This window comes from Phragmites australis, chromosome 4 (assembly GCF_958298935.1).
Source record: "Phragmites australis chromosome 4, lpPhrAust1.1, whole genome shotgun sequence".
Taxonomy (NCBI): Eukaryota; Viridiplantae; Streptophyta; class Magnoliopsida; order Poales; family Poaceae; genus Phragmites; species Phragmites australis.
The window spans coordinates 6427428-6453109 of NC_084924.1; the positions used below are offsets into that span (position 1 = coordinate 6427428).

At 44.2% G+C, this 25682-nt stretch overlaps 5 protein-coding genes across 13 annotated transcripts; 3 read left to right on the plus strand and 2 right to left on the minus strand.

The window, feature by feature from the left end:
- The first annotated feature begins 3502 nt into the window (after positions 1–3502).
- Positions 3503–6401, plus strand: LOC133915459 (uncharacterized). 2 transcript variants are annotated; one of them, XM_062358620.1, is made up of 7 exons: positions 3503–3667; positions 4613–4935; positions 5014–5133; positions 5218–5376; positions 5697–5869; positions 5948–6053; positions 6137–6401. In XM_062358620.1, exons 2-7 carry the CDS (start codon positions 4696–4698, stop codon positions 6164–6166), a joined length of 828 nt encoding a protein of 275 aa, XP_062214604.1. In that variant the 5' UTR covers positions 3503–3667; positions 4613–4695; the 3' UTR covers positions 6167–6401. The 2 variants fall into 2 exon arrangements, with proteins under 2 accessions (XP_062214604.1, XP_062214605.1); XM_062358621.1 differs by having other exon boundaries at positions 3551–3750.
- Positions 6402–6885: 484 nt separating this feature from the next.
- On the plus strand, positions 6886–8158 carry LOC133915460 (photosystem II D1 precursor processing protein PSB27-H2, chloroplastic-like). 2 transcript variants are annotated; one of them, XM_062358622.1, is made up of 3 exons: positions 6886–7205; positions 7309–7664; positions 7874–8158. In XM_062358622.1, the coding sequence occupies exons 1-3, from the start codon at positions 7100–7102 to the stop codon at positions 8045–8047; spliced, it is 636 nt and encodes a 211-aa protein (XP_062214606.1). In that variant the 5' UTR covers positions 6886–7099; the 3' UTR covers positions 8048–8158. The 2 variants fall into 2 exon arrangements, with proteins under 2 accessions (XP_062214606.1, XP_062214607.1); XM_062358623.1 differs by having other exon boundaries at positions 6898–7205; positions 7910–8158.
- LOC133915458 (uncharacterized) lies at positions 8115–18087 on the minus strand. 4 transcript variants are annotated; one of them, XR_009909325.1, is made up of 12 exons: positions 17679–18085; positions 17361–17491; positions 13830–17012; positions 13463–13595; positions 13227–13315; positions 12259–12497; positions 10824–10910; positions 9900–9999; positions 9338–9551; positions 9107–9254; positions 8739–8853; positions 8115–8687 (listed from the first exon to the last, which is right to left on the minus strand). XR_009909325.1 is itself a non-coding variant. In XM_062358617.1 (11 exons), exons 2-10 carry the CDS (start codon positions 17382–17384, stop codon positions 9118–9120), a joined length of 4206 nt encoding a protein of 1401 aa, XP_062214601.1. In that variant the 5' UTR covers positions 17385–17491; positions 17679–18085; the 3' UTR covers positions 8115–8853; positions 9107–9117. The 4 variants fall into 4 exon arrangements, 2 of the variants coding, with proteins under 2 accessions (XP_062214601.1, XP_062214603.1); XR_009909326.1 differs by having other exon boundaries at positions 8115–8853; positions 9107–9228; positions 17679–18087; XM_062358617.1 differs by having other exon boundaries at positions 8115–8853.
- Positions 18088–18954: 867 nt separating this feature from the next.
- On the plus strand, positions 18955–19410 carry LOC133914554 (late embryogenesis abundant protein D-34-like). The gene is made up of 2 exons (XM_062357643.1): positions 18955–19140; positions 19234–19410. Exons 1-2 carry the CDS (start codon positions 18955–18957, stop codon positions 19408–19410), a joined length of 363 nt encoding a protein of 120 aa, XP_062213627.1.
- Positions 19411–21732: 2322 nt separating this feature from the next.
- LOC133915461 (uncharacterized) lies at positions 21733–25129 on the minus strand. Of its 4 annotated transcripts, none has more exons than XM_062358627.1 (10): positions 24938–25129; positions 24699–24758; positions 24558–24597; positions 23988–24166; positions 23424–23462; positions 23265–23351; positions 22942–23002; positions 22391–22515; positions 22194–22254; positions 21733–22103 (listed from the first exon to the last, which is right to left on the minus strand). In XM_062358627.1, exons 1-10 carry the CDS (start codon positions 24983–24985, stop codon positions 22081–22083), a joined length of 723 nt encoding a protein of 240 aa, XP_062214611.1. In that variant the 5' UTR covers positions 24986–25129; the 3' UTR covers positions 21733–22080. The 4 variants fall into 4 exon arrangements, with proteins under 4 accessions (XP_062214611.1, XP_062214610.1, XP_062214609.1 ...); XM_062358626.1 differs by having other exon boundaries at positions 21733–22106; XM_062358625.1 differs by having other exon boundaries at positions 22194–22285.
- Between the last annotated feature and the right edge of the window lie 553 nt (positions 25130–25682).

Below are 25682 nucleotides of genomic sequence, written 5' to 3' on the forward strand. Positions count from 1 at the left end.
CACGGCACTCGCGCTGTGTGTCGCGTGTTTGTTGCGTAAATTTAGGAATTAAGGTATTGTTTGGAACGTGAGAATTTTACTAAATTGCGCGAGGATGAAACCGTTATAATCTATAGTTTTCTGTAAAAAAAATATTAGTAAACTCATTTGTTTTCCTGAGACGTTGTTCCTGACTCGTGTCTTTAAGTCGGAAAGCTTGAACGGAGGTTTTTACTCATGGCGTGAGTTGCTCGCTGCGGCCGCTTTAGCTCTCTGGTCTCAGGACAAGGGCGGTGGCCCGCTCCTGCCGTGTACTGATCCGGACGGGCGCCGACTAGAGCGCTCTCCCGGCTCGGCTCTTGCCGCGCTCGATTTCCTCCTTCCGGCCGGAGGCGGCGCGCGGCTGCAAATATCTCGGCGGCCGACGATGCGCGTGTTTTTCTTCGCCGAGATGACGCGATTCACGTGTTACGCTCGAGTCTCAGATGAAGAAGCAAGATATATAATTACATGAATCGATCGTGTTTGTTAAGTACTACTAATTAAGCACAGTACAGACAATCCAAACCTTGGTTTGGATGGTAGTGGAAGTGTTTACATCTTCTACTCACTATGGATAACTACAGTTTTGTTTCTTATGTGTTTTATTAAGCCGATTTTTTTAAGATGCAAACGATATACCTATCGATATTATAATTTCGTTAATTTTCAAGTTATGTACCTTCGGTTTTTACTGAGCGTTGTATGAGTATACATATGTAATAAAGTGAGTGTAGATGTATGTGAACGAGTTGTACCCGTGTTTAAAAAAAGCACAATTAGTGCTACATGTTCGAATGTCAGAAAAATATGGTTGGATGCTTGATTTGCATGCCTAGTCGGCGGTGCAGATAGTATCAGGAAAACAGATAATCTGAACGGTCCATCCTCCTTCATTCAAAACGACCTGTAACTACACGGGGGACTCCGGCTAGCAGTGGCAACTCTGTTCGTAGCTCGATGGCTGCGGCAGGTCCTCGTCCCAATCTCACGACCAATTCTCACTCCCCCAGAGGAGAGATCACGCACACCGTCCCTCCCAGTCCCAGACCTGGGTACCCTCTATCGTCCTCCAATGCCTATGCCCAACACGGCGCATCTGGACCTCGATCGAATGTAGCGCGACGCGGGCTCAATTCCATGGAGAAGAATCAGATGGGATGGAAGGGATCCATCCGTGGTCTGAACTTTGGAGCACTGCCTGGGGCTTCAGCCGTCAGGTAACACAACCCTTCCCTCGGTCCCCTGGCTATCGAAAACACAGGGCTATTAAGCAGAGGCTCTTCTTCTTCTTTTTTTCTCCTCATTCTTTTCATTTCTTCCTCTTAAATGTCCAAAATTGAAGCAGTGTCTCCCCATCAGGGTTTCAAAATACGTCGGTAACCGCTCGATATTCATGGTTACCGACCAATTCACTTCGATTCGTAATCAGAAATCGATCGATTTTCGGTTAAGTTCAAATTCAAAATTAAAAAAATTAAAAATTTGATAAAATTCGATCGATTTCTACCGAATTACTATCGAAAACCGCGAATATCAAAGAAATCGCCGGGGCTCGGTATTCGATATTGAATCAAAATTTGAAACCTTGCTCCCAGTACGCCCGGGGTAGAAGGGCTTGCCCCTCCGCTTCCCGGTGGATACACCTATGCTTTTGCTGGGAGAAAAGGCGTTGGAATCGCTACGGCCACCAAAGCGTGGTGCTCGTAGCTACCTGCTAGTGTCTCCATCGTGACTATTTTGAGATAGACTCACGCTCGTGCCATTTTCAAATGATCAATTTTAAATATTAAGAAAAGATGCAAATAGCCAGAGCTTGAATAGTTTGACTGCTCACTTGTTGATCCTAAGACACAAAGACAAAATGACCTGGAGATGCCAGGAAATGTGACAGAACAAGTGCCATAAATATGCTCAAGCCTGGAAATTTGAGAAATTTAGTTTTATAAGAACAACAACATATAATGCTTGCCTGTAATCAATTATCCCCGTACAGCGTTAAAGAAAACCGAGGAACAAAAAGTGTTATCTATTCTGGTCCGGTGGAATTATCAATTGGCTATTAGGAACCTTGATCCAAAATTCGGAGCGTGTACAAGTGGTGGCTGGTTTGGCCAGCTCGCGACGCCTGTCGTGCGGCCCCGCTCTACACGAGCTCAGCTTCTCGGCAGTGGGCGGTGGTGGGCGCTGGGCGGTGGCGTCCATCTTTTCTTTCGGCCGGTGGGGGAAACAAAAGGGACCGTTCCCAAAAAAAAAAACGTATTTCGGCCGTTGCTTCCTTGGACTGGCTATCACCACCGGCACCTCTGGCTACTCGCCTCCCGGTTCCCACTGCGTTTTCTGCTAATTTTTTTTTATAAAATAAGTTCTATTCACTCTTATCATTACATCAAGATGACACTGTATTTTTTGACAAATTTTATAGCAAAAACTTAACAAAATTTGCCTGGCGCGTGTCACATGTGGTGTGCAACCGGTTTCGAACTCCCTTTTGGCAGACCAAACTCCTATTGTCTGCCTCAAATCAAAATCACTTTCGGCAGATCAAACTCTTACTCGATACATATGCATCGCACGAAACAGAATTTGCTTCCGCCTCTCAAACGACGGGTCATCCTCGCTGATAAGCATGTTCTCCTTACTGAGCTTCTGGTGCAGGGTCAGATACCGTCTGTCACCAGCATAGGAGCTAGCAGTGGCGTCTGGCGCCACCATGTCGCAGGAGCAGAGGTGGCTGAGGGTGTCGGGATCTTTGGAGAGCTCGACCCAGGCGTCCAACGCATGGACATAGTGAGCGCGATCGGCGACTGGGATAGGAAAAAAAATTTCCCCGGTAAATCCAATATATTCGGTTTATTGAGTCTACTAGTGGACCTTGGTAGAAAAATTACCAGTATTTTGTTTAATTTCTATTTAATTTTTTTTAAAAAAATTATCGGATATATCCGATAAATCATATTTATTGGTAAACTTTGGTAAATTTTATTTACCGGTAAACAAAACCGTCTGTTCACTCACCGCGCCGTATCCACCCGAAGTTGTCCGAGTCCGAGTCCGTGCCCTCCGACTGAGTTCCTCCTCAAGAATCCGGTGGAGTCATGATACTATGAATTCCTATGTTTTCACTCAACCGTGAATGTGTTGCCTTCCTAAGTTTTCATGTGTAATTCCACGTACTACACTATCTCAAAACCCAATTAGCTCACAGTAGCCCAAGTTATTTTAGCTATGTACATCTATTACTGAAATGTTGGGTCTGTCACTGGTTTTAACTTTTGAGTTCTTGGAAAATAGAAACAAGGGCTTGTGCATGGGCCGGACCCAAAAGAGAAGCCGAGACTCCCACCACGGGCCATAAATCGGCCCAACTTATAGAAGATTCAGCGAGAGCGACTGGCCGAGCCGTCCTCTCCTCGCCCTCCCCGCCGCAGCGTTGCCGCTCGCCTCGCCAACCGTTCCGTTTTTTTTTTATTGTGGCCCCCGAATTTCCTTTTCCTTTTCCTCGCATTTCTCTCACCGTCTTTTAGCCACTTACCCCCTCCACATATCTCTAATTTACATTGCCACGCCTCCACCTTCCCCTGACACCCTCTCGTCTTCTTGCGGGTTCCGCTGCCAGCTTCCGGCCGCTGCATCTCGGCCTCGGGAGGTAAAGCCGCTCCGCTTCCACTTCGCTGCTCGTGTTTGGCTTGCTTCGGTTGAGTCACCTGGTGCTGTGATCCGGTAGGGGAGGTAAAGAGCTGTCCTTGGGGTTGTTCTGGTTGTGATTTATGGGCTAGGGAATCTTTTAGTTTTGTTAGGTTTGGTTCCTGAAAGGGGGGGAGAGAGAGCCAATTTCGTTTATCGATATTGATTTTCTTGTGAATCATGAGTTGCTGCTTCATGCAATATATGTACAGAATTTTGGAGATGAGCAAATTTTCAGCAAGTTTGCAGAGTGTTAAGTCGGTAATGAAATGATAGACAATTGGGTATGTAGTATGGTTAGTGGAATGATCGTAATAGGTATGTGGGGTATTCTTCCCTTTTCTTTTTGGTTTTTCGACGTGTCATGGCGGGTTGCATTTTGCTTAATTAAGATATGCAATAGTTTATTTTGAACACATATGTAGGCATGGCAATTCGTTGTTGGAACTTGATCTGTGAAGTGTGTTCCCTCTGTGAAATCTCTTAAACTTATTAAACCATACCTTGTTCCTGCCGAGCAACTTACATGATTCTTTTCGGCTTTTATTTAAATCAGTATATCTTTGCAGCTAGACGGGCTGCTTACTCTTTGCAAATTATGTTTTGTTCATTGGACATGCCTCATATTCCATTAAATAGTGGGACGATATTTGCTCTTTGAAAGTTGATAGCTTCTGTTTTGGTCTGTCCAGAAGGTATATTTGCAAATTTAATGATAAGTTGGGTCAGAATTATTATCCATTTTGATTGTTTTTATTTTTGGACACACACCTCATATGCAGTTAAATAGTGAGCTGCTAGCAGGTTGCTGTTGCAATGCCAGGACAATATGAAAATGTGCAAGATCTGTGCGCCTCTTTTTCGTTTCCAGTGATTCAGCGACTGATTAAAGCATACTTTGTTGTAGATTGAACTGACTGCAACTTCTGAAGTCCTCGTCTGTTTTTGGAGAAATGTGCAAACAGCTGGCAGTCTGATGTGCACCCAATCATGCTGATGCTACATGGAACTGTCCCGTTTGTGAGGCCTGGTTCTTGCTGGGACTTAAAATTATCCCAAAAGGGTGCGTATGTTTCGCATAGTAACTTACTATGCAGTGCAGTTTACAATTCAGTAGAAGGCCACCATGTGCAGAAGCAACACATTGTTCATAGCTTCAAAGTTAACTTCACCAGAGTGAGCCATTATCTGTGTCGAAGCTTAAATGAAAGAACTACAAGGCACTGGCTGGTATTTCTTTCTTTCTTTAAAGACCTTTCATTTGATGAACTTGACTGGTTTTCCTCTAAAGCACTTTGTTGTATGTAGCATCGATTCCATGTTAATGCTTCATCGGATGATGACTTCCGCTCATCACGTAACATAGCAATCAGTCTATTCAAGCGGTATAAGAATGTCATTGATCGAGGAGGTGGAGATAACCTAAAAGTATGAATTCTTGCTGAAAATCTTCACCGTACTTCTTGACATTGCTTTTGTCTGCACTTATACTGTGTCTGTTGATGGTACCAGGAGTTCGTTAGTGCTGGAGTGAATGCATATGCCCTAGGCTGTACAGACGAGGGGCTTAGAAAGGAACTTATGGATATAACAGATTCTGGTCTTGAGATTGGAAGCCTAGGATCCTATGGAGGAGGAACCAGCTTGAAGTTCAAAGTCCATTCCTTTGAGGTCAGCACACTCTAAAATATGAATTGCATCACTTAACTTTACAATTTCCGGTTACTATCTTATATTGTCTTGCATTGACACTGAGCTCTTCATAGTCAAGCCAAATAGTTTTTGTTTTGATCTGTTCCATTACCCTGTCGTTATTTTCTTAATTTTTCAATGGTTGTCGATAGATGAAGTCCACTAATTCTCATTGGCAAGATATGAAGCTTGATATAAGGTATCATGGAGTCCACTAGAGGGCATGTTTACCTTATAAACGTCCTCCATAAGATCTTCCGTATTTTCGTTCTTGTCTCAATGTCAATCTCTTTCTGTAGGTTCGTGAGTGCATTCTATGGCTAAGTATAGTATTCATCACTATACTGTGCACACCACAACCAACAATCATCAGGTGGTCTCCTACCCCACCAGTGTCAGCCGACGTCTTGCATCAATGGAAAGGATTTTGTGCTCTAATCGCAAACGCTTACTATATCAAAGGGATGGCATGGTAAGAGTAGTCTCTGCTGGCGATATTGTTCTTCTTTATGTTTAAATCTCACACATGTTGCTAAAACTGATGTTGCAGGTTACCGGTGAAAACCTTGCAGCTGGAACAAATGGCTGTCACAGGACATTCAGAGGAACCATCAGTAGTTGCTAGTCGGATGCAATTAGTTTTCAGCACATTAGAGGTTTGTAGCAGCATTGTTAATATGTACACGCTAAGTAAAAGATGAAACCCTCATTGTTTCTGATTTGTCGATTTACCGTGCAGGTAGTGAGCCCACAGTGGCCAAGAGTGTGATTAAGTGAAAGCAATACGATCAAACAAAGGTCTGCAGTTTTATTACGACCAAACGAACGCCGATCCGAGTTCAAATGTCTGGCATGGTGTAATGAATGATGCTTTTCTATGTCCATTTGAACTCAAATGTCGAAACACACAGATGTACATCAAAGAACAATGTTCATGTTCTTGATTGTAAAGCATAAGTTAATACATGTACAACAACTTTTATCCGCATCTACAGTTTCTGTAAGTATCCCCTGCTGCTGCAGTGACTAGCTACAGCGCTACACCTGGCCACATTATTGTTCACTTTGGATTGGATTTGCGTGAATTCTCCCAGAAATGTAGCTACAATCGATTTGCAGTAAAGTTCTTTTTTCGAGAATTTTTACAGTAAAGTTGTTTAGTTGAAAATGTGTTTTTTCGTTGAAATGCGCGTAAGTTTAGTTGACGACTCCATCACCTCTCCACTTTATTTATGGAAAACTAATCCCTCCTATACAAGATGCCGAAAATTGTGCACTGCGAGTGCGAGGTGGAAGTGCCTCTTCAGGATCTAGCAGTAGGATTTCTCTCTTTAAAATAACGTACTCATTAGCCCATAGGGTCCCGTGTGGGCGTGTCACTGTCACTCTCATCCCCCAAGGCCCCAAGCTCTGACCAATAGAGATCGCTGAACCGCGGTGAGCTTGCTGATAAGGTTCCAGATGGATAGAAGAGCTTCCCCTCTCTCCAATCTTGTTTATATCTCTTTTTTTAAGAGTACAATCTTGTTTATATCCTGCTAAGATGCATCTACGTGGATATGTGTGTGCGTGTTTCCGACCTATACTAAAAAAAAGGTTGTTCTAGATGGATAGAAGAGCTTCCCCTCTAGCAAAAAAGAAGAACTCCTAATCCATCTGACTCTCGCCGCTAAGCATCGAACGCGTCATTGCCGCTACATCGATGATGCCTTCTCCTCATCCTCCGATGTCGCCGCTGAACAAGTGCTGCCGCTGCTCCTCCTCGCCGCCGAAGCAGCAGCGAGCCGCGGGCACCAAGCAGACCATATGTACGTAGCTTATCATCATCATCACTCTACTCCTCGTCGCTGCCGCATGCTCCCGTGCGTGTTGGGTTTCGTCGCGTCGATTAACTCTGGCGCGACAGCGCAGGCGGAGGAGCGCGGGTGCTGGTCACCAGGAGAGGGCACGCCGCTTCCCTCCTCATTGGCCTCGCGGGCGCGGTGGCGTCGGCGCCGGTCGCCAGGGCGGAGGAGAGCGGCAGCGACGAGGGCGTCCTCGGCGCCATCAAGTCCGTCTTGGACCCAAACGAGAAGACCAAGGCAGGCAAGGTGCTGCCCAAGGCGTACCTCAAGGCAGCGAGGGAGGTGGTGCGCACGCTCCGGGAGTCCCTGGAGGAGGATGACGGCGGCGACATGGCCAAGTTCCGGCGGAACGCCGACGCCGCCAAGGAGTCCATCAGGGAGTTCCTGGGCGGATGGAGAGGCCAGCAGGCCGTCGCCGCCGAGGTACGTCGCATCCGTCCGCGCCATGCCCATTTTTGTTCGCTCCAACATTTTTTTGTTTTGCCACAGTTAAAGATGGTTTCGCTCAGATTGTTTCATATTTCGTTCACTCAGATTGTTTCATATTTCGTTCACACGAGATACGAGTGTCATCACAATCAAATAGTCTATCTTCTAAGTGGTAAATCATCAATTTATTCACGATTTTATAGGTGATAGATGTTCATTTCCTGCCTGTTCGACTCCAGGAATCGTATGCTGCGTTGGAGAAGGCGATCAGATCGCTGGCGGCGTTCTACTCCAAAGCAGGACCCTCCGCTTCGCTTCCACAGGATGTGAAGAACAAGATCCTGGATGATCTCAACACGGCAGACGCCTACCTGTAAAATGTTGCCTTTTGCAACATTGTACTGCATCTCAACGTTGAGGATTGCTTTTACCTGCCAAACTTCGTAGACACAGAGTAAACGCATTCATAGCAGAAGGCTGCCAAGACATTTGAGTTGGGCATTGTGCCATGGTGTGCGCACACAAGCATTGTTCTTCCACAGGAACACAACAGGATGATAATTTTCTGCTTGCCATACACTAGATATCTTACTGAAGGGAAGTATCTTCCAGAGATGAGATCTGATTGCTGGACTGAGCTTGCAGAAACATAAAGCTATTAACAAAATGACAACTAATAAAACATATACGACGATTTGGTGGCTCCATTGGCCCTCGGAGTATAAGTTAGCGATTTAATAAAGAAACAACGCAGAACTATCATCCCCATTCATTTTTTTCTTAATCTATCACCCCCATTCTACATGTTGACTCTGCTGTTGCACATAAAAGTTAGGTGGTCAGAGTCAACGCTTCTCAGTACTGCACAGGCTGATTCTCAAGTCCAGGCCGACGAGTCAATTAGGTCACAAATTTCCGGGCAAAACAACAGGGGTACCGCTGCAAGGGATCTTCAGAAAACGCACCCTCTTTCCAGATTACTTTCTGCCAAAAGATGGACCCCCCGCTGAGTCAAAAGGTACAAAAAAAATGGAGGCGCTCATGGCTTCATCCATGTAAAGCTTGGGCGGTACAAAAAAATGGAGGCGCTCATGGCTTCATCCATGTAAAGCTTGGGCCCTCTCTTGGTAAGCAGGTACACAATTTGATTGCCCAAAAAAAATTGCAACCAAAGCTTACCCGTCTGCAATGAAGATTAAAAAATCATGAGAGGCATGTAAAGATGGAGGAATTAAAGTACTGATACATTTATGGCTATTTTCTAGGCACCACACATAGATATCTACACTACTCATATCACCCTTACAGAATTATTTCATTGTATTACCAGACAAAACTATGTTGCTTATCTGAAGACTGTTATCTTCAATACCTCAATGAACATGTAAGATTTACTTGCAATTATCAAGGACGGAGAGATTGCTGTGAAACGTCACCTTTGCAACCATCAGCATTTTTGCTGCTGTCCACATAATCTGTGACCCCCGAACCTTAGGGGGCCAGCACTTGCAACGGAGCAAAGAGAATCTTCATTGGCCACATCAGATGGTTTCCCGGTCTTGTATCCAGAGGAAAAAGCATCAGCTGTATAAACAGCCGCTCACCATTAAATAAAAGGACAAGAACAGAATTGGGATATCCATAAGGGATATGTCATATGTTCTGACCTCCTTGAGAACATGGGTGTTCGTCAGGTAAAGCCTTCTTCAGCAATGGCTTTTGAAGAAGACCTGTGCCAGGAAAAACTAACATGCTAATAGACCTCACTTCTTGCTTGTGAGAAACTTCAAGTGGACTAAATCCAAATTTCGATGTCCAGGTGTCCACAAGTTCTGATATAGCAGGAATGATCAACTTCTCAACATTGAGAGAACTGAGGATCTGAAATGGAAAACAAAAGGTCAATTCACCCATCAGAAAAGTTCAATTAAGCAAAATATCAAGTCAGTTAATCTATAACCTATTATGGTCATCATCAATATGAAGTGGTCATCATCAATATGAAGTGCATAGACAGGTTAGCCATGCTAGATTAATAGCTGAATTGAGTTTAACCACGCAAGGTACAAGGATTGTACATATTAGAAAAGGAACACATTAAAGGAACTATCACTGAAGAATCAAGGGACTGTCAAAATGCATTTTCTTAAAATAACGGCTATCCTACATTAGCAATAGCATCATGAAGCATATGTAAAAGGATCTGGATTCTAGGTCAGATCAAGGTACCATTTCAATTCCATCTAGAAGTCGGCGGCACATCCCTTGGCGCCTATACATATTCCGGGTACCAATGAACGGCATCTCAGCTAACTTGGTTCCATGTATTCTGTTTCAGAATAAGATATTATAACAATAAAATTGTATCAGAGTCCAGCATTTAGAGGAAAGAGAACTACCTAAAAGCAGCCAGAGCCTGTCTGTTTATGTTTACTGTCTCATTCTATAGTTCATGTAACAATAAGACAAAACAGCTATGTACAAAAAAATAGAAGATATGTAACATGTCTTGACAGAAGTGCATTAGCGAGCTACAGAAAGGTCACACAAAGGCATTATGAATTATGCAAACTATGAATTCGTCAGACAGACATGAAATGCACCTCCCTAGCAACAGAAGAAAATAAAATGTAATGAGAGATTTGCCACCATGGCACTGCAGATACCACAGATGACTTTTCAGCACCATGAAGCTATTATTTATATAACAAAATACTGGGCATTTCAGTAAGGATATATTTTCCTTCAAATTTTGAAATAAAAATGGTTATACCAATTATGTAGAGTAATTAGAGACTTAGAGTGAGTACATGGGTATGGCCATTGTTTAGCACTCAAGTAGTCAAGTTAGGCACTAAACAAGATCACTAGTATTGCAAATATACCAAATCAAAAGTCACTGTGCTTGAAAATCAGAAAATGAAGTGATTCTATATAACATCTTTTGCCGGGTACATTAAGACAAACTTTGGTTTGTTTAAGAGGTTTTTAGAGCCTATAGAATAATTCTTCTTATCTGCTGCACCGCACAGGCATTCAGCTGTATATATAGCTTGCACATGCATCTCTCTGAATACAGCATTCAGTGACATATAGATGCCTGGGTAGTTACAAGACATAGCAAGCAAAAGAAAACAAGAGAAACCAATTCACCTGACAGATGCTGCAGCTATTATTTCATCCCCACGTTCCAAAATAAATATATAGAATCCACGGAAATCCAGTCGGACAAAATTTGATCTGCATGCAAGCAAAAACAAAAGGAGATATAACAATCAAACATTTCTCAAGAAAAGTTGGCACTGCAGTTTGTCATCACATACAGAAAAGAAGCTGCAACTGTTCATAAAAAAAACTAGACAAATTTACACAGCAAACATAAAATGATCCATCTTCCATGAAATAATGCAGGCTAGTAAATCAACACAAGGTGAACTAGCGGGCCATAACAGTGTATTAAATCAACCCCACTCAAGCCACATGTACGCCAGTGTAAACATTAGTGATTGGTACCCATCAATCGCTTTTGATAGATTACATTAATAAATTGGGAATGTGGCGGTTACATTTTCCTGATACCACTAATCACATGTTGCATTGGTCCCTTTTGTGATTTGATGTACGTATAGGTGAAGTTTTGGTGCTTACAGCCTTTGCTTGCTGTTTTTCTTATCTACATATGGTGTATATTTGGCACATATCACATATCAGTATATGAATAATAGTTCCATGAATAATTTGTTTACGAGTTATATCGCACATAAGGCCACATACTACATAAGCACTAAGTGGTATGTACCCACTCATGACCTATCACTAGCTAAACTGCCACATACTACCATATTAGGGAACTTGTCAAAATTAGCCTGAGTCAAGCTGAAACCAGGCCATACCTAAGCCTGAAAAGATTGCCAGAAGCCACAACAGAAGATCAGGTCGTGGATGGACTGATCAGGACAAACATCGATTGAAAAATTGCAGGTCAACACTCAACAGTGACTAAAAGTACAGATGGTGTTATGTATACTATATGCATAGTCAGTATGGTTTACTTCAATATGTACTTATGTCCTGAATGATTCAATACGTGTTCAAGCATGTTAGCTTAAATTATCCCACACATACTACAATATGTATGTGGATATGATCCAAGTTGTTCCAGATGAAAATAGAGAACATAATGAAGATTGTTATATCATTAGATAAACTCAAATACCTGTCTAAAATGAAAGTGACCAAAACCTTTATTATCTCCAGAATATTAAAACAATAGTTAAATTTATGACGAGGAAACCCATTTAATGCTCTCAGGTCAATCTATGAAGAGCTATGCATCTCTGTGTTATGCGTTACACGAAGATGATAAGTAAACAATGAGCAGTGACTTCAGCAATATCATCAGATCAGCTCGTCCCGATGGCCCCACCAACCAAAAGACAAGCACCACATACACAGGGAGGGAGGGAGAAAGGGATTGAGGTGTGCAAAGAATTAAAAGGTCAAAGCAGTATCAACAACTAGTGTGTTTTACAAAGGATTCTTGAAATTGCATGGGCTACTGCGAGTTTGTAGAAAGATAGATGCGTACCCACAGCTATATACAACATTGTGTATCAAGTTGATGCCAGTTCTCTGGTCAACGATCGGAAGAAAGCACTCATCCATTAACGAAAGCGCAACAGCAATCTTGGAGTTACACTCAACCCTTGCGTCCAAAGCAAGGACTGTTTCTGGTACATCTTCATTGATGCGCTGAATAACTCTGCATGAATATTCTGGTTCAAGATCCTTCTTGACTGCAAGAAGATTCTGCAATTCCTCAAACAGCTGCATCACATAGTGATTTCAGATTCTGTAAATATATCATAGGAACTCCTTGGGTGGGGTGGGGCTTGGGAAGAGGGTATGCCAACATTGATAGAACAGAAAATAAATTAAACAAATAGATAGAGAACATCTAAACAGAAAGTGCTTTTCTTAATGGTAAAAATTTAGTGGTTATATAGAGCATTTTTTGGAAAGACTAAAAACCGAGTTCTTAATAGCCTAATAGTCTAATTTCTTCGGTGGTTTGGCATTTGACATTTCTTTAGACCAAAGACTAATAGTCTAGTTTCAGAAAGTAAAAGATAGGCATTAAATTCAAAAGTAGATAAAGCTTTTACTAGTTGGATAAAAGAAACCAGAGATTCTCAAAGTCACTAGATAAGAGTTCAAATACCAATTCATATAGTATCTTACTATATGTGACTGCTTATAGTTACAAAATTCAGGAAAATCAAAAGTCAGTGACTTTCTGAGAATTTCCATACATTTCTACATAGAAGGTATTGTATTAAGTACAGATACTTCGACATAGAAGGAAATAACATAATAAAAAATGAGAGCCAACAGAACATATTTTGACAGATAGTGCAGATACTTAACAACTGAGGTCTCAAACAGCAAGTGAAATAAGAAAATACCATCACGAGAATCATGCTCATGGAAAACTACAGGATAACGTGTCCAGAAAGGAGGTAATGGAAAAAAGAACAAAAGTTTGACGAGTATTACCAGTCTGCAACTTTGTTGGCAGAATAAATTGTCTGACTGTCCAGAAACGCTGGTTATGGAATCAATCTCATGAGAACAGGCTTGGTGATCTACAGACATCATTATTATGGAGTACTCAAAAACATGATTGACCATCAAAATATTATAGTAAATAATAATGAAAATCTGGTAAAAAAATGTCAAAGACTTTAAAGTTTGAAAGAACTACGGAAAAAGTATAAACAGAAATCACATACACTTCTCTTCGCACTGGGAACAAGTAAGCAATGAAGAATCAACATCAGCAATGTCTTCAGTATCATGACTAGAATGTTCATGACAAAATTTACACGAGCAGTTCACACAACACCAGTCATCAGAAGGAAGTGCCTGAAAAATTGGAAGAACATACCATTTAGAGAATGCTGCATTGAATACATTTATCAAGCCTTATCAGTATAGAAAATTTGTAGTACTATTATCGTGCATTTCAAGTTTTTGACCATGTCCCCTAATCCAGGATCAGCTAAATAAATAAAACAGACACATAAACTGAAATAGTGCCAAATTTGCTGATTCAATTAAAAGAAATGTTACAGTTCGTAAAAAAGGATAAATACATACCTCCAGTCCTAGACAACTCATGTGGAATGTCGAGGGGCATCCATCACAGCAGATTAAATTGCCTCCATCGCCACAAATACCACATGTGTCATCATTGGGGTCATCACCCTCGGTGCTAATAGGAAAGAAAGCCTGCCTTTCAGAATCAGATTGCTTATTCCACGCATTAATGAGACAATGCAAAAGGTCAATGTCCAGCCGATCTACAAGTATGTTTCTGTATGACTTCTTCACTTCACCACCAGCATGAGCCACAAATTCATGTACTGCAAGAACCTTGCTACAGCAGCTGCAGTTAATTCCATCCCTAGTTACTATACCCTCTAGCAAAACTTTTGAGTGGCTTTCATCCATACATTTCAGCTTACTGTTGACTGGTAGAACATCCAGATCAATCAACCAGGAGAAAACTGTACGTTTCCATACATATGGAACAAAGCCATCAGTGCAGCTTCCAGACTCCTTGTTTGATCCACGGACAAGTAGAGCACAGCCACCTCGCTTTTTTCTTTCATTGCCTAAATGCAGTCTTCTTGAATTTGCAATCTTATTCTTCTTTTCCTTTGACTTGCCCTTAGATTTTTTAAACTTATTCAGGAAACCATGTTTCTTCTTTTTCAACTTCTGAAACTCTACTTTGGTTTTTCGCCCGTTCACAACAACTCTTTTTAATTTGCTAAGGATATCCTCTGTTAAAGTACAACCTGAAGAACTAGAGGCATGCCTTTTGCCAGGGCTCCTGACAGATTTTTTTGATGAACTCTGGCTTTTAGAGCTATCCTTTTGCTCAGACTCCACACCTTCGAGAAACACATAGTATGCTTTTGTGACTGACCAGTAAGATCCTTTACCACTAGGAGGTATATACACAGAATCCTTGTAATTTCTGCCATTCCTGGGTCTTAAATCAATTTTCCAACCAGCATCTAGAAGTATTGCCTTTATCTGTTCACTTATTTTTTGCTTTTCTTCGCGAAGACTTCCTGTATTTATCTGCTCACTTGGACTTGAATTCAAAATGGAAGCCTTTCCCTTGCCTTCATGCGCCTTCACTTTCGCCTTTCCTGCTTGCCGAGATAAGGAGCTAGATTCAGATTTAGTCAGAACAGGTCTACACGAATGACTGGTTTTGGAAGGACCAGAAGAATGCTTCAATTTAGATCCAGCCCTTTGATCATGCTCAGAATCTCTCCCCTTTTGCCTATTTTTTCTCACAATAATGACTTCTTCAGAATCACTAGAGTCCTCTTGTTTTCTAAGGACACGAGGGTCAGCACCACGCTTACGTCCTCTACAAGTTTTCCTGTAGGAAGTATCGCTGCCAGTCTCGTAATCATCAGATTCATCCTGCGATAGCTTACAGGCATTTTGATTAGAGTGGTTAGAAGATCTGCTTGACTTAGCTATTTGACTGCGATGCTGCCGTTCCCTCAAAATACGTTTATTTTCTGAACCACAGTTCTTCCCAGTATGCTCCTCTCCAGAAGACTTATTTGATTGCTCTAGCTCGGTGTCAGAAGATGTGTTTCTTGTTTTTTTTGTGGATGGCATTGCTATTGGCGATCTTCCAGCAATTTTATCAAGCCCTGATTCCAATATCCTCTTCTTACTGGCAACAATCTTCGCACCAACTGACAATACTGATTTCTGCACAGGAGTCTTGTTTTCAGATTTAACTCCTTCAGAATCTGTATGCTCTGTATCATTTTTTTCAGTGATGGCTGAACTAGAGATATTCTGATCCACCGCAGGAACTGCAACTTCAGTTGTAACAATGCTGACACTTCCCGTGAGTGGCTGCAACTTCAAATTGGTCTTTATTTCATTTTCCGATTCCTCGTTCTCTGTCATATTCGCACGATCATCATTCCCAGTGACACCTGAGTCTCTTTGATCAACAACCTTTCCATTTACTGTTTGCTTCTTCGTACTGGTATAACGTTCTGCCAGTTCAGAATGATGAGCCTTTATAGTACTGCTCACTTTCCTTGTATAGTGAGCAACAGCATCTCCCTTCCTCTCTTTGCTTCCTACCATAGCCTCATTTGTGGTAGTTCTGCATGAGCTTCCAGAAACTTCTCTCTGCCTAACTGTAGCCGACCTTGTAACTCGCTTCTCAAATCGCAACTCCTCTTCACATTTAACCTGCTTTGCCTCGCATGTTTTTCTAGTTATTGGCTTTCTCCTTGTAAAGACAATGTCAGGTGTTGAAACATCCTTGGGTTCATTCTCAAGGCTGCCCCCACCCTCCTGCTTAGTGTACTCAGTTAGATCAGTGTGGTTATCTACTGTGCATCTTCCATTCTCAGTCAAAGAAACCTCAGTTTCTTTATGTACATCATCAATGTGAGAATGCTTCTCAACTTTGTGATCTCCACAATGGAGTACTGCTCCCTCAGTACAAACCACAATATCCTCCTGCTCAACAGATCCTGACCCACTGGTAGGGTTGATTCTGCTTAAACCTGTGCTCATTTTGTCCTCATTTGCGACAGATGATGGATCTATGACCTCACCCTGGAAAAGACCAGGGCCCACTTTGCTAGCTTGGGACTCATCAACACTCAAACTGCTTCTTCCAGTTCTAGACCCATTCTGATCCTGATGAGTTACAGACGAGATCTTCTCATCTGACTTGACTCTCTTATCATCTAATTCTGCAATGCTACCTTGAGTGCCTAAGCCATTACCTTGAGCAAATTCTGTCGCTGCAACACCAGAGATTTCCACATTATTCTCAGAACACCTAGCTGACTCTTCCAAGACGTCACTCGCATTCACGTTAACCAATTCCTTGTCTTCCTCACCATTGCAAACATCAACTGTCAGCAACCCGCTTCTGTCAGCCTCCACAATAGCCTCACAATGTTTCCTCTCCAAACTGTCACTTCTGTTAACCTCCACAGCAACTCCACATGCGGTTTCAGCATCAGCATGCAGCTTCATGGAGTCGGACCTCAACACCCTTTTTGTCACGCTCCCACTCTCATCCGCAGAACCTCTCATCACATCCTTCCTTTTCTTCCCAGTCAAGGCAGGCCCTCCGCCGAGATCCTCATCACCGCCAACCGAACACTTGTTTACCTCCAAGGAGGCAGCAACCTTCTCCAAATCCTTTGCCACGCCATCTTCCATTCCATGCATTGGAGTCCCCTTAGAGCCGTTGTGGCCCATTCGAAGCCCCTGCAGAAGATCAAAAACATCATCAGATGATCAAACCCCGCCATCTCTCTCATCTAGAGTTCACGAAATAGCAAAGCAACTAAACAGCGTGATCTACCGTAAACCCTAGTTTAAACCTATCCTGACCTGATTAAGAAATTCCGGGCAATGCAACACAAAACGGGCAACAAATCGGATCGAAAAATGCCTACTTTAATTCGTTTACCAGAAAAAAAAAAAACTAGTCTGAAGTAAAGACCACGCACCAGCAACCCTACCGAAAAAGGAAGCTAGTATGCTAGTAAAACACAACAAGAATAAGAAGCATAATTCCTTTCCTGGAGAAATTTCGGAGAGGAAGCAACTCACTGTGGCGGACTTGGCGTCGGGCATGGAGGGTCAGTTGGACCCCCAAAAGTTTTGCAAAATTCGGTACCACGAAGCCCTATGGCGTCAACTGCTGCCGATCTCAAGCGCCGAAGAGGAAGAAGAAGAACCACCTAACCAAACCTCGAAATGGAGGACTGAATCAGTACCGCGCCACGCAGCACGCAAATCCGCAACGAGCTGAATCGAAATAGAGGGAGATTCTGACTCCTCACACAAGAAGGAGAAAAAAAAAAAGCCAACTCCTAGAACAAGGGAATCCATCCACCCAAAGCAAGCCAGGACGAACCACCCACTCACCAGCACGAGAGGAGAGGGAACCAGTCCACCTCCGAACGGGTGGATCTCTGCTCCTCCGGACCAGCGCCGCGGCGGACTGGGGTCTAGGGGAAGCTGCGGGTGGAGGATCCAGCGGCGGGTGGCAAAGGGAAGGGACCGCCGGCCTTCGGCTGCGCTGCGTCTTTTGGTGGGTTTTATTTTGTTTTCTGATCGGGGGCTGCGCCTGCGCCGCGCACCGCGTTGGTGGCGTGGCGTGGCGTGGCGTGGCGATGGCTGTGGTAGCTGACGCGCGGGGCCTCCGCGCTGCGCGGCCGAGGTCGTGGGCTGCGTGGGTTTCGATCTGGGTCCGTGCCAGGGAGAGAGAAGGGTGCGAGGAGTCGCCGCTGGATTTTGAATGCTCGGGCAGTGGACTGGACTGGCATTTCCCTCCGGATTTTAGCTCTGCCGGAGGCTCTGCCGTCACCCCCGCGAGCAGTAGCGGAGCACAAGAAAGATAAAAATACAAAGACATGCTGAGAGAAATGTGCTTTCCTCTTACTATGCGAGTGCCGATAATGGGTGCTTATTGGAGGTTCCGCTGAAAAGAAATGATGAACCAGGGATTAGTCCACTAGTGTTTAATGCTTACTCCTATATAGCCGACGTGCATGGACGAGTAAAGGATGCCATAATAGTTATACATAACCTCATAAAGGACATTATTGGTGACATGAGAAAAACAGCAGAACCGCCCACTCGGCCTCGAGATTTTGTTTCAAAAAAGAAAGAAAAAAACATAGATTTCGAAGAACGTGATATGTTAACTCTGGCATATTTTCTACGCTTCAATTGCCTGAAATATCTTTAATTTACAGTTGACGGCTCTTTTTCACTCTAGTAACTGGTTAGGGTTTCAGGAGCGATCTCTGGGCTTAAAGGGATGTTCGAAGGGGTGGTCGGACCGGCAACAGATGTGGATGGTGGGTGGGGTGGCAAGGCGGCGGGGGCAAATAAATGTGCGGATCACAGCTAGAGACGGAGAAGGGCTGGGTGGGGGTGAGTGCATCAACACGAAGGGAGAAAGAGAGGGGATGTACTGGAGGTGGAAGAAGACGTTTCAACGCTTGATTGTGATCACACGGCTCATATATTTTTGTTATAATTGTAAGACGCCTAGAAAATGTACACATACCACCGTAAAAATGGCTATTTACCATCTCCCTGACTCCAGTGTCATTCCTCCCCTACAAGTCACGGCTGATCTGCCGCGGCCTGCAGTATTAGTTCTGCACTGCCTACCGCCGCCCCAGAGACACAGATGAAACGGAACACGAGTCATCCGAGGTCCGACGCCGCGGCGATACGCGCCGCGGAGGCGTTCGCCGTCGGCGCCGAGGGCGTGGCCATCCCCGGCGGGGTCGCCGAGCGGGCGCAGGCCGCGGCAGAGGCCAACGCCCTCGCCGCGCGCGACGAGGATAAAGTCACCTTCACCGACGTCCTCACGGTACCGTCACCCATGCATAGATACACATGCACTCTGATCGAGCCGCGTCCACCGGTTAATTGATGTCGTATATCGACGTGTCTGTCTTTTCAGTGGGAGGAGACAATGAAGCTGTCGACGGGCAAGCCGGTGACTGACGAGGTCGCAGCTGTGGCGGCGGCGGCGGAGGCGGCGAACGACCCCGGAGCGGCGACCAGCTGGCCACTCGGGGTGAGCGCCGCGCTCGCGCGGGCGGCGATGCACAATTGTGCGCACGAGCGCGCGTCTTGAAAGGAGAGCAAAAGTAGAGTCCATGTCACGGTTAAGCACGTCCCTGTCAAATGGTACCGCTGCGGCGGCGCTGCCTCCATGCAACTCGTGGTTCGCTGCCCGGCCGCGCGCCATAGAGGCGTTCGAAGCTTTTGTTTATGTTGCACCCCTGGCCACGGTCTAATCGTCAATCCTTGAACTTAAGTGGAAAAATCTTCGCGTTTTTGTTGCCCTGAATCTACGTACTGAGGATGTCCAATTACGATATATTTTCTCGACGCGAAGAAAGTTACGAGCTACGAGTCACCGAATGCGACACGCTGCAAGAGAGGTCGAGGCGCGCCTAACGAGAGCAAAGAGACGACACCGGCACCGCGGCGCTGCAGTACACGACTACACGAGTACCGGGCGAGCAGGCAGGGCGGATGCTTTCCATCGGGCTCGCGCGTTCCGCACCGCACGGCTCCGCGTGCGCGCGTTATGCGTGGCACCTGCTCGCCCGTTCGCCCGCCGGATCCCGCCGCGCAGAGCAAGCCAGCATCGGACATGTCGTGGGCGCGCCCCCGAAACCAAAAGTTGCCTCTTCCAGACGCCGCCATACGAAAATTGCACTGGATATACTCAGCCATGCTTATTAAAATTGTTTATTTTTATCGAGATTTATACTAAAAAAGTAGATGTAAAAAATATAAGTAGGTAAGAAAATCAACAGATAGATAGTATCAGTTAGGAAAAATAGACGATCAAAATAGATCGTGCGTGCAAAAAAAACATACAGATTTGCATTTCCTGATAGCACCATATAGCACTTCGTTACGTGTCTCCACGTTGCGCCTACGTCCTCGTTGCCGCTATCGCTTGCAGCCTACCGATATAGCGCACCAACTCACAGTGGGACGTCCTGATTAGCGGCTATAGGCACGGTGTATGAACTGACAGCAGTCACCTTGAATTGAGCAAGCAGAACACAAGAGGGAGCAGCTCCGTGACCATCCTCTTAGTGCGCTCTGTTGTGCCTACTCGTTTCTTGATTAGCAGTTATGGGCACAGTGCATGACCTGACGATTGTGACCATAGATTGAGCACGCAAAACGCAAGTGAGAAGCTGTCGACAAGCAAGGGGGCGACGAGGGAGGACGCCAAGAGGGTCGTGTCTGTGGAGATTCGGAACAAGCTGGACATGGTGACCACGCTTGTTGGCCGGCGTGGCGGATGTGGTGAATTAAATACACATAAAATCCTAAAATACACCTAAAATTGCGACGATGCTGAAGAAGATGGTTCGTCCATTGGGTTGCACGGCGTAGGAAGTGAACTCCCCGGGGCTTGAACAGTGGTTTCGCCAGGAGCAGGTACCACGATCGGCCCCAGCACTGGCCGCCGGTTTCTCCTAATGGTGACGCGCAAAGCAACTCAACGGAGCCATCAGACAGAGTGAAAAGCCTATCGCCGACGGAGATATAGATAGGGTCATTGGGATATGCCTTGGACCGAGGGTTTAAGACGAGAGCCTCTGTACGGACGTCGAAGACGGGGATGAAGCGCCTGGGCACCAAGGGATGAGTGTCCATCCCGGCGGCCATGGAATGCATGCCTATGATCTTGGTGCCAAAGACAACCGCGAAGTAGAAGGGCAACCCGCGCGGTGCCTCCAAGCAGAAGACGGCCGGTGGTGGGCGTTGCTTGTCGATGCAGGCGATCGCGCCTTCGCCTGAGATGTTGGTAGCTATCTACCGATTAGCGTTGTAGGAATCAGAGTCCGACAACAAATCCACCTTGCGGATGTTGCATCCCCACGACCAGTCATCCAAGACAAGGTAAAGGCTTGGCCGTCGCCACGCTCACCGGACTGCCACTTTGGCATCCTTGTTCTTCCCTCGTGGCCAACTTGACAGGTCTGATTTCTTCCGTCCTACTTCACCTTGGAGGGCCTGGGGAAAAAATTCTTTGCATCAGTGACACAGGCCCCATCCTGGATGAATGCCACCTGTCCCCCATCGATCTCAAAGCAGCTCGCCTGATTCCCTTATCGATCACTGTTAAGTCTGACAAGCAATAATACTGCGAAGAGTTCAATGCCTCGGTGCTGATGTAACTAGGGAGAAAAGAACTGAACTCAAGATTCAAGAAGAGGGCTCGCAGCAAGAAATTTAGCTGAATGCGAGTGCAGGGCAATGTGAAACAGCTAAGCAATATACATACCACCCGAATAGACGGATGGTAGACGTCTCAATATGATACATAACATTCACAAGATTGATGAAGTGTACACAACCGCTCCAACCAAACTATTGATACAATTATTGAAAATGCCAGCAACGCCGAGCAGCAGTTAGCACAAGATAAGCTAATGTATATTCACCATATGCTGTGCAACTTGATTTTTCTGTCTTTACTCTTTACACGCTAACCAGGGCTTGCTGCTCCAAACCGTTAAAAAAAATCTGATTAACTTTTGACTAGGTTTCTAACAACAGTTTGTCAAATTCCTTCTCTGACATCTACATGGGGTGGGAGGGAGGGAGAAAGCCTGTAAGCTGTAAGAGCTTTTACTCTTCGAGAACATGTCTAGGAATACACCAAAAGCATGCTGAGACATCTAAACATCAGTCAGAATTATGGATGACACAATCATGACATAGGCAAGGAAGAAGAACATGACAATCTGGATGAAGAACTTCGGGTTGTCCCTCAAAGTTGGACCCGCCACTGATCTACTGTTTGAGAATACAAGAATAAACTTTCAGCCATGTACACTCAACGATGAGCGCGAACAGTGCAACAGATCTGTGGCATCATCATACCTGGCAATCCGCTGTGAGAGACGATGGAAGGGTAGACTCTGAATGAAAACAACACCGGGTCCTGTGAGAGATGCTGTTAGCTGGTTGTCACCCTGCATAAGACGATGTTTCTCAGTGCAAGGAAAATAAGGAATTCTGAACATGAACAATTAATAAGGAAACATGAAGCATGGGGAGGAAGAAAAGGATCTACTCACCCCAAAGACTGCTCTTCTAAGTTGGTTAGGGCTCTTCAATTGGAAGTTAATGGTGGTTGCCATAGCCACAACACAAGCAGCATCAACAGTAATAACCTCTCGGGGAGCAAGGATTTTCTGCATGACTAGCAAAATTAAAGAGCAAAATCTGCCTAGTTAATAGGAAGACACCATCCACATGCTACCAAAGTTAACAATAACTTGCTAATGTAAAACATAGGATATGAGATCACATGTCTTGTTTGTGCAAAACAAACTGAGGTCTGGCTGGTCTGCCACTTATAGAACATTTAGGTAATTACCAAATGATGCACACAGTTGATGTCGAACGTGCCAACCTAATGTTGCATGTAACTTTTACTACAAACCTTGTTATCTTTTAGCGTTATATCGTAAACCTTTTACAGCACCATAGCTCCTCTTTTTAAAGTCCAAAATACCTAAAGTTTCTTAAATCTATCCGATTTGCATTACTAAAGAGCAGAATAACATTACATTTTCACAACTGACATCTATATCAGGATGTGAAATAGGGGTGAAACAAATTGTACCTGATCCGCCGCCAACAAGGAAAGCCATCCCCTGGCCCCTAAGCTTTTGTTTAAGAATCATCTGAAGAAGAAATGTAGAGCTTTCATATTCCAGCATGCAAGTTAATCAGGAGCATAGATAAAAGAACCAAAAAGGTACAGATTCCATCATTATCTCCAAATATATGCTATGAATACTGAATAGCACTTGTATTGAATAATAGCCCCATGAGGGCAATATATAGAGTACATGAATGCAACACTAGGAATAGGGAAATGACTCTAATATGAATAGGAAAAGGACTCCTGAACAATATAAACTATAACTCAACAGTTTAACCTACCTCTGCACCAATCTCAACGTTCCGCGGTCTCGGCTCAACGGTACTAGTGACTGACACATCATTGACTGAACACAGAAAAGCATCTGCCTGCAGTGATAATTCAGAATGTGAAGAAGTTTGATTGATTTTCAAGCAAATAAAGCGTTAAACAGAACTTACTTGGCAAAGAATTTCTCCACCAAAGTTTGCTAGATCTACCTGTAACAAACACGAGCAGCTACGGTAAGACTAGGATGGCAATTTTGGTACTGACATTAATGCACGATTATAATGCTGATGCCCCTAGAACTGAGCACATTCAGGATCTGCACACATGGTTGAGAGGTAACCCGTAAGAGGCAGCTAAATAGCTAATCACAAGGTATTAACATTTTGTCAATCAATGCAACCATACAGTTAAGGTGGTAAAGACTGGAAAATAATTTAGCGACAGAGATTGTTTAAGCGGATGGTCTAAATTGAACAAGAGAACTAACAAATCTGCATCTGACAGTTAAAAGTTCAAATTTTCAAAGCTACAGAGAAATCATGGAAATTTCAACAACTAGCACATGCAATCTTGTATGTAAGAGGACAGTAGCGATGTATTCCACATTAGCAAACTATTGCTTTGTTCGGCAGGGGAGCTAGATCATGGGTAACAACTTAGAGCCACATTACAAGAGAGAAAAGTGGTACTAAGATTTGAAACATATAATGACTGTTACAAGAGAAAATACTAACCGGCAGTATCCTCCCAGGAAATGGCGCAGCAATTCCGACATATCCATCATCGGAGCCAGGATTGAAGAAAACGGTGCTGCTTATGCTTTTCCCAAAAATCCGCTGCCACACACCTCCATCATTTTCAGGCAAGTAATTATTGTCCATCTGCACGTTCCCAGACATGTAGCACATTGTACCTAAAGAAAACAGCAACGATGAGAAAATCGCATTCTAACAATCTCTAGAGCTATCATGCTACATTTTTCACAGTAGGAAATACACAATAGAGCGCTCTCAATCTCAGTAAGTACCAACCACAACGTGAATCCATTATGAGTTACAGGCTGTGACCAGGTTATGGTCGAAAAGAAGAACTAAACAAAACTGCAATGAGATGACTCACAAATAGGCACTAGAGTAGTAGAGTTGCATGGTTTTGTTTGATGATATGCCGGAAACTTACAACTTCTGCCACATGATTACCAGTTTACCACCTTACTTACTAATTTAACTGAACCCGAACGACACACACAACGAATACTTGTTCAGCAGGCAGGCTGTAGAGAAAAAAGGATTCAATTCAGCTACCTGGTTTCGCAGTCAACTTCTCCTGAGACTTCAACATAACCTAAAAAACATTTTCCCCCGACAATTCGAAATGAGCAGGATTCAATTCAACTGAAGAAAGGAACTAAGAGTAAGAGAACAGATTTGAGCACCAGAAACTACCTGCAGGACCTGCACATCTCCGCCGGATATCTGAAACGCCGTCACAGATCCTTGCTGGCTCTGCAAACAACCCACGCCGTTCAAACAGGATCAGATCCGGACGATGAGAAACAGAACCCATGAGCGCCGGATCGGGTCGATCCAGACCCACGAGCTCGGATCCAACCCTAACATCTACGCGGAGACGAGACATCCGTGCGAAGAAAAAGGATCAGATCGTGCAGGGGAGGAGCACGGACCTGGTAGACGTATGGCTGGAAAGGCGTGGAGAAGAAGGGCGCAGCCATGGCGGGGGAACCTTCTGGGAGCTTCTAGAAGCGGTCACTGAGCGCCGTCTCTGAGCGTCGTCGTCGGGTTCGGGAGAGTTGCCATTCGGCGGAGACGGCGAGCTGTTCTTTTGGGTTCTGAGGCCAACTCCAGTAGTGCCCCTATCCAGTGCTACAGTACCTCGCAAATTGGTCTCCAGCACACCCATATCCGGTGCTACAGACTGTACAATACTGCTACAGTGTGGAGTTGTAATTTTCCGATTATTGTAGCAGTACACAACACTGTAGCAGTAGTGTTCTTAGGACTGGCAGTTGGTTCGGAGGGAGGAAAACTATGTAGCAATATTGTTTACAGAGGCTAACTATGGATCTGGAGGAAGTAAAAGAGTAGTAGAATGTAGGAAATATGATAGTTGTTGGAGATGAAAAAATAAGAGATGCTGTAATAGTATTTTTGAAGATGAAAATTTAAGGTAGCTGCTGGAGATAGCCTGAGCTTAATTACGTGGAGATTTATTTTTTGTTGTCCTCACAGGGTTATCTCGGCCGTTGGTTGTGCGATGGACGGCAAGCTGATGCGCCTAGGGTGCTTGCGTGGCCTGTCCGCATAGGCCTATGTGCGCATGGCGGCATGATGTTGGTTAAGGAATTTTTTAAAATAATATTAATTTATTAAAAAAATAAAAATAGTAGTTAAATTTAAAAAATTATAAGA

Coding starts and splice junctions, on each gene's coding strand:
- LOC133915460 (XM_062358622.1), top strand. CDS start 7,100: ATGATGCCTTCTCCTCATCCTCCGATGTCGCCGCTGAACAAGTGCTGC. Junction 7,206..7,308: donor GGGCACCAAGCAGACCATAT/GTACGTAGCTTA, acceptor GCGACAGCGCAG/GCGGAGGAGCGCGGGTGCTG. Junction 7,665..7,873: donor AGCAGGCCGTCGCCGCCGAG/GTACGTCGCATC, acceptor ACGATTTTATAG/GTGATAGATGTTCATTTCCT.
- LOC133915461 (XM_062358624.1), bottom strand. CDS start 24,985: ATGGCTGCGCCCTTCTTCTCCACGCCTTTCCAGCCATACGTCTACCAG. Junction 24,759..24,937: donor TCCAGCCATACGTCTACCAG/GTCCGTGCTCCT, acceptor GGTTGTTTGCAG/AGCCAGCAAGGATCTGTGAC. Junction 24,167..24,557: donor GAAGTTGACTGCGAAACCAG/GTAGCTGAATTG, acceptor TGTTTTCTTTAG/GTACAATGTGCTACATGTCT.
- LOC133914554 (XM_062357643.1), top strand. CDS start 18,955: ATGAAACGGAACACGAGTCATCCGAGGTCCGACGCCGCGGCGATACGC. Junction 19,141..19,233: donor CCTTCACCGACGTCCTCACG/GTACCGTCACCC, acceptor CTGTCTTTTCAG/TGGGAGGAGACAATGAAGCT.
- LOC133915458 (XM_062358617.1), bottom strand. CDS start 17,384: ATGCCCGACGCCAAGTCCGCCACA. Junction 12,498..13,226: donor GCCAACAAAGTTGCAGACTG/GTAATACTCGTC, acceptor TATGTGATGCAG/CTGTTTGAGGAATTGCAGAA. Junction 10,000..10,823: donor ATAGCTGCAGCATCTGTCAG/GTGAATTGGTTT, acceptor ATTCTGAAACAG/AATACATGGAACCAAGTTAG.
- LOC133915459 (XM_062358620.1), top strand. CDS start 4,696: ATGCTGATGCTACATGGAACTGTCCCGTTTGTGAGGCCTGGTTCTTGC. Junction 4,936..5,013: donor GAACTACAAGGCACTGGCTG/GTATTTCTTTCT, acceptor TGTTGTATGTAG/CATCGATTCCATGTTAATGC. Junction 5,134..5,217: donor GAGGTGGAGATAACCTAAAA/GTATGAATTCTT, acceptor TGATGGTACCAG/GAGTTCGTTAGTGCTGGAGT.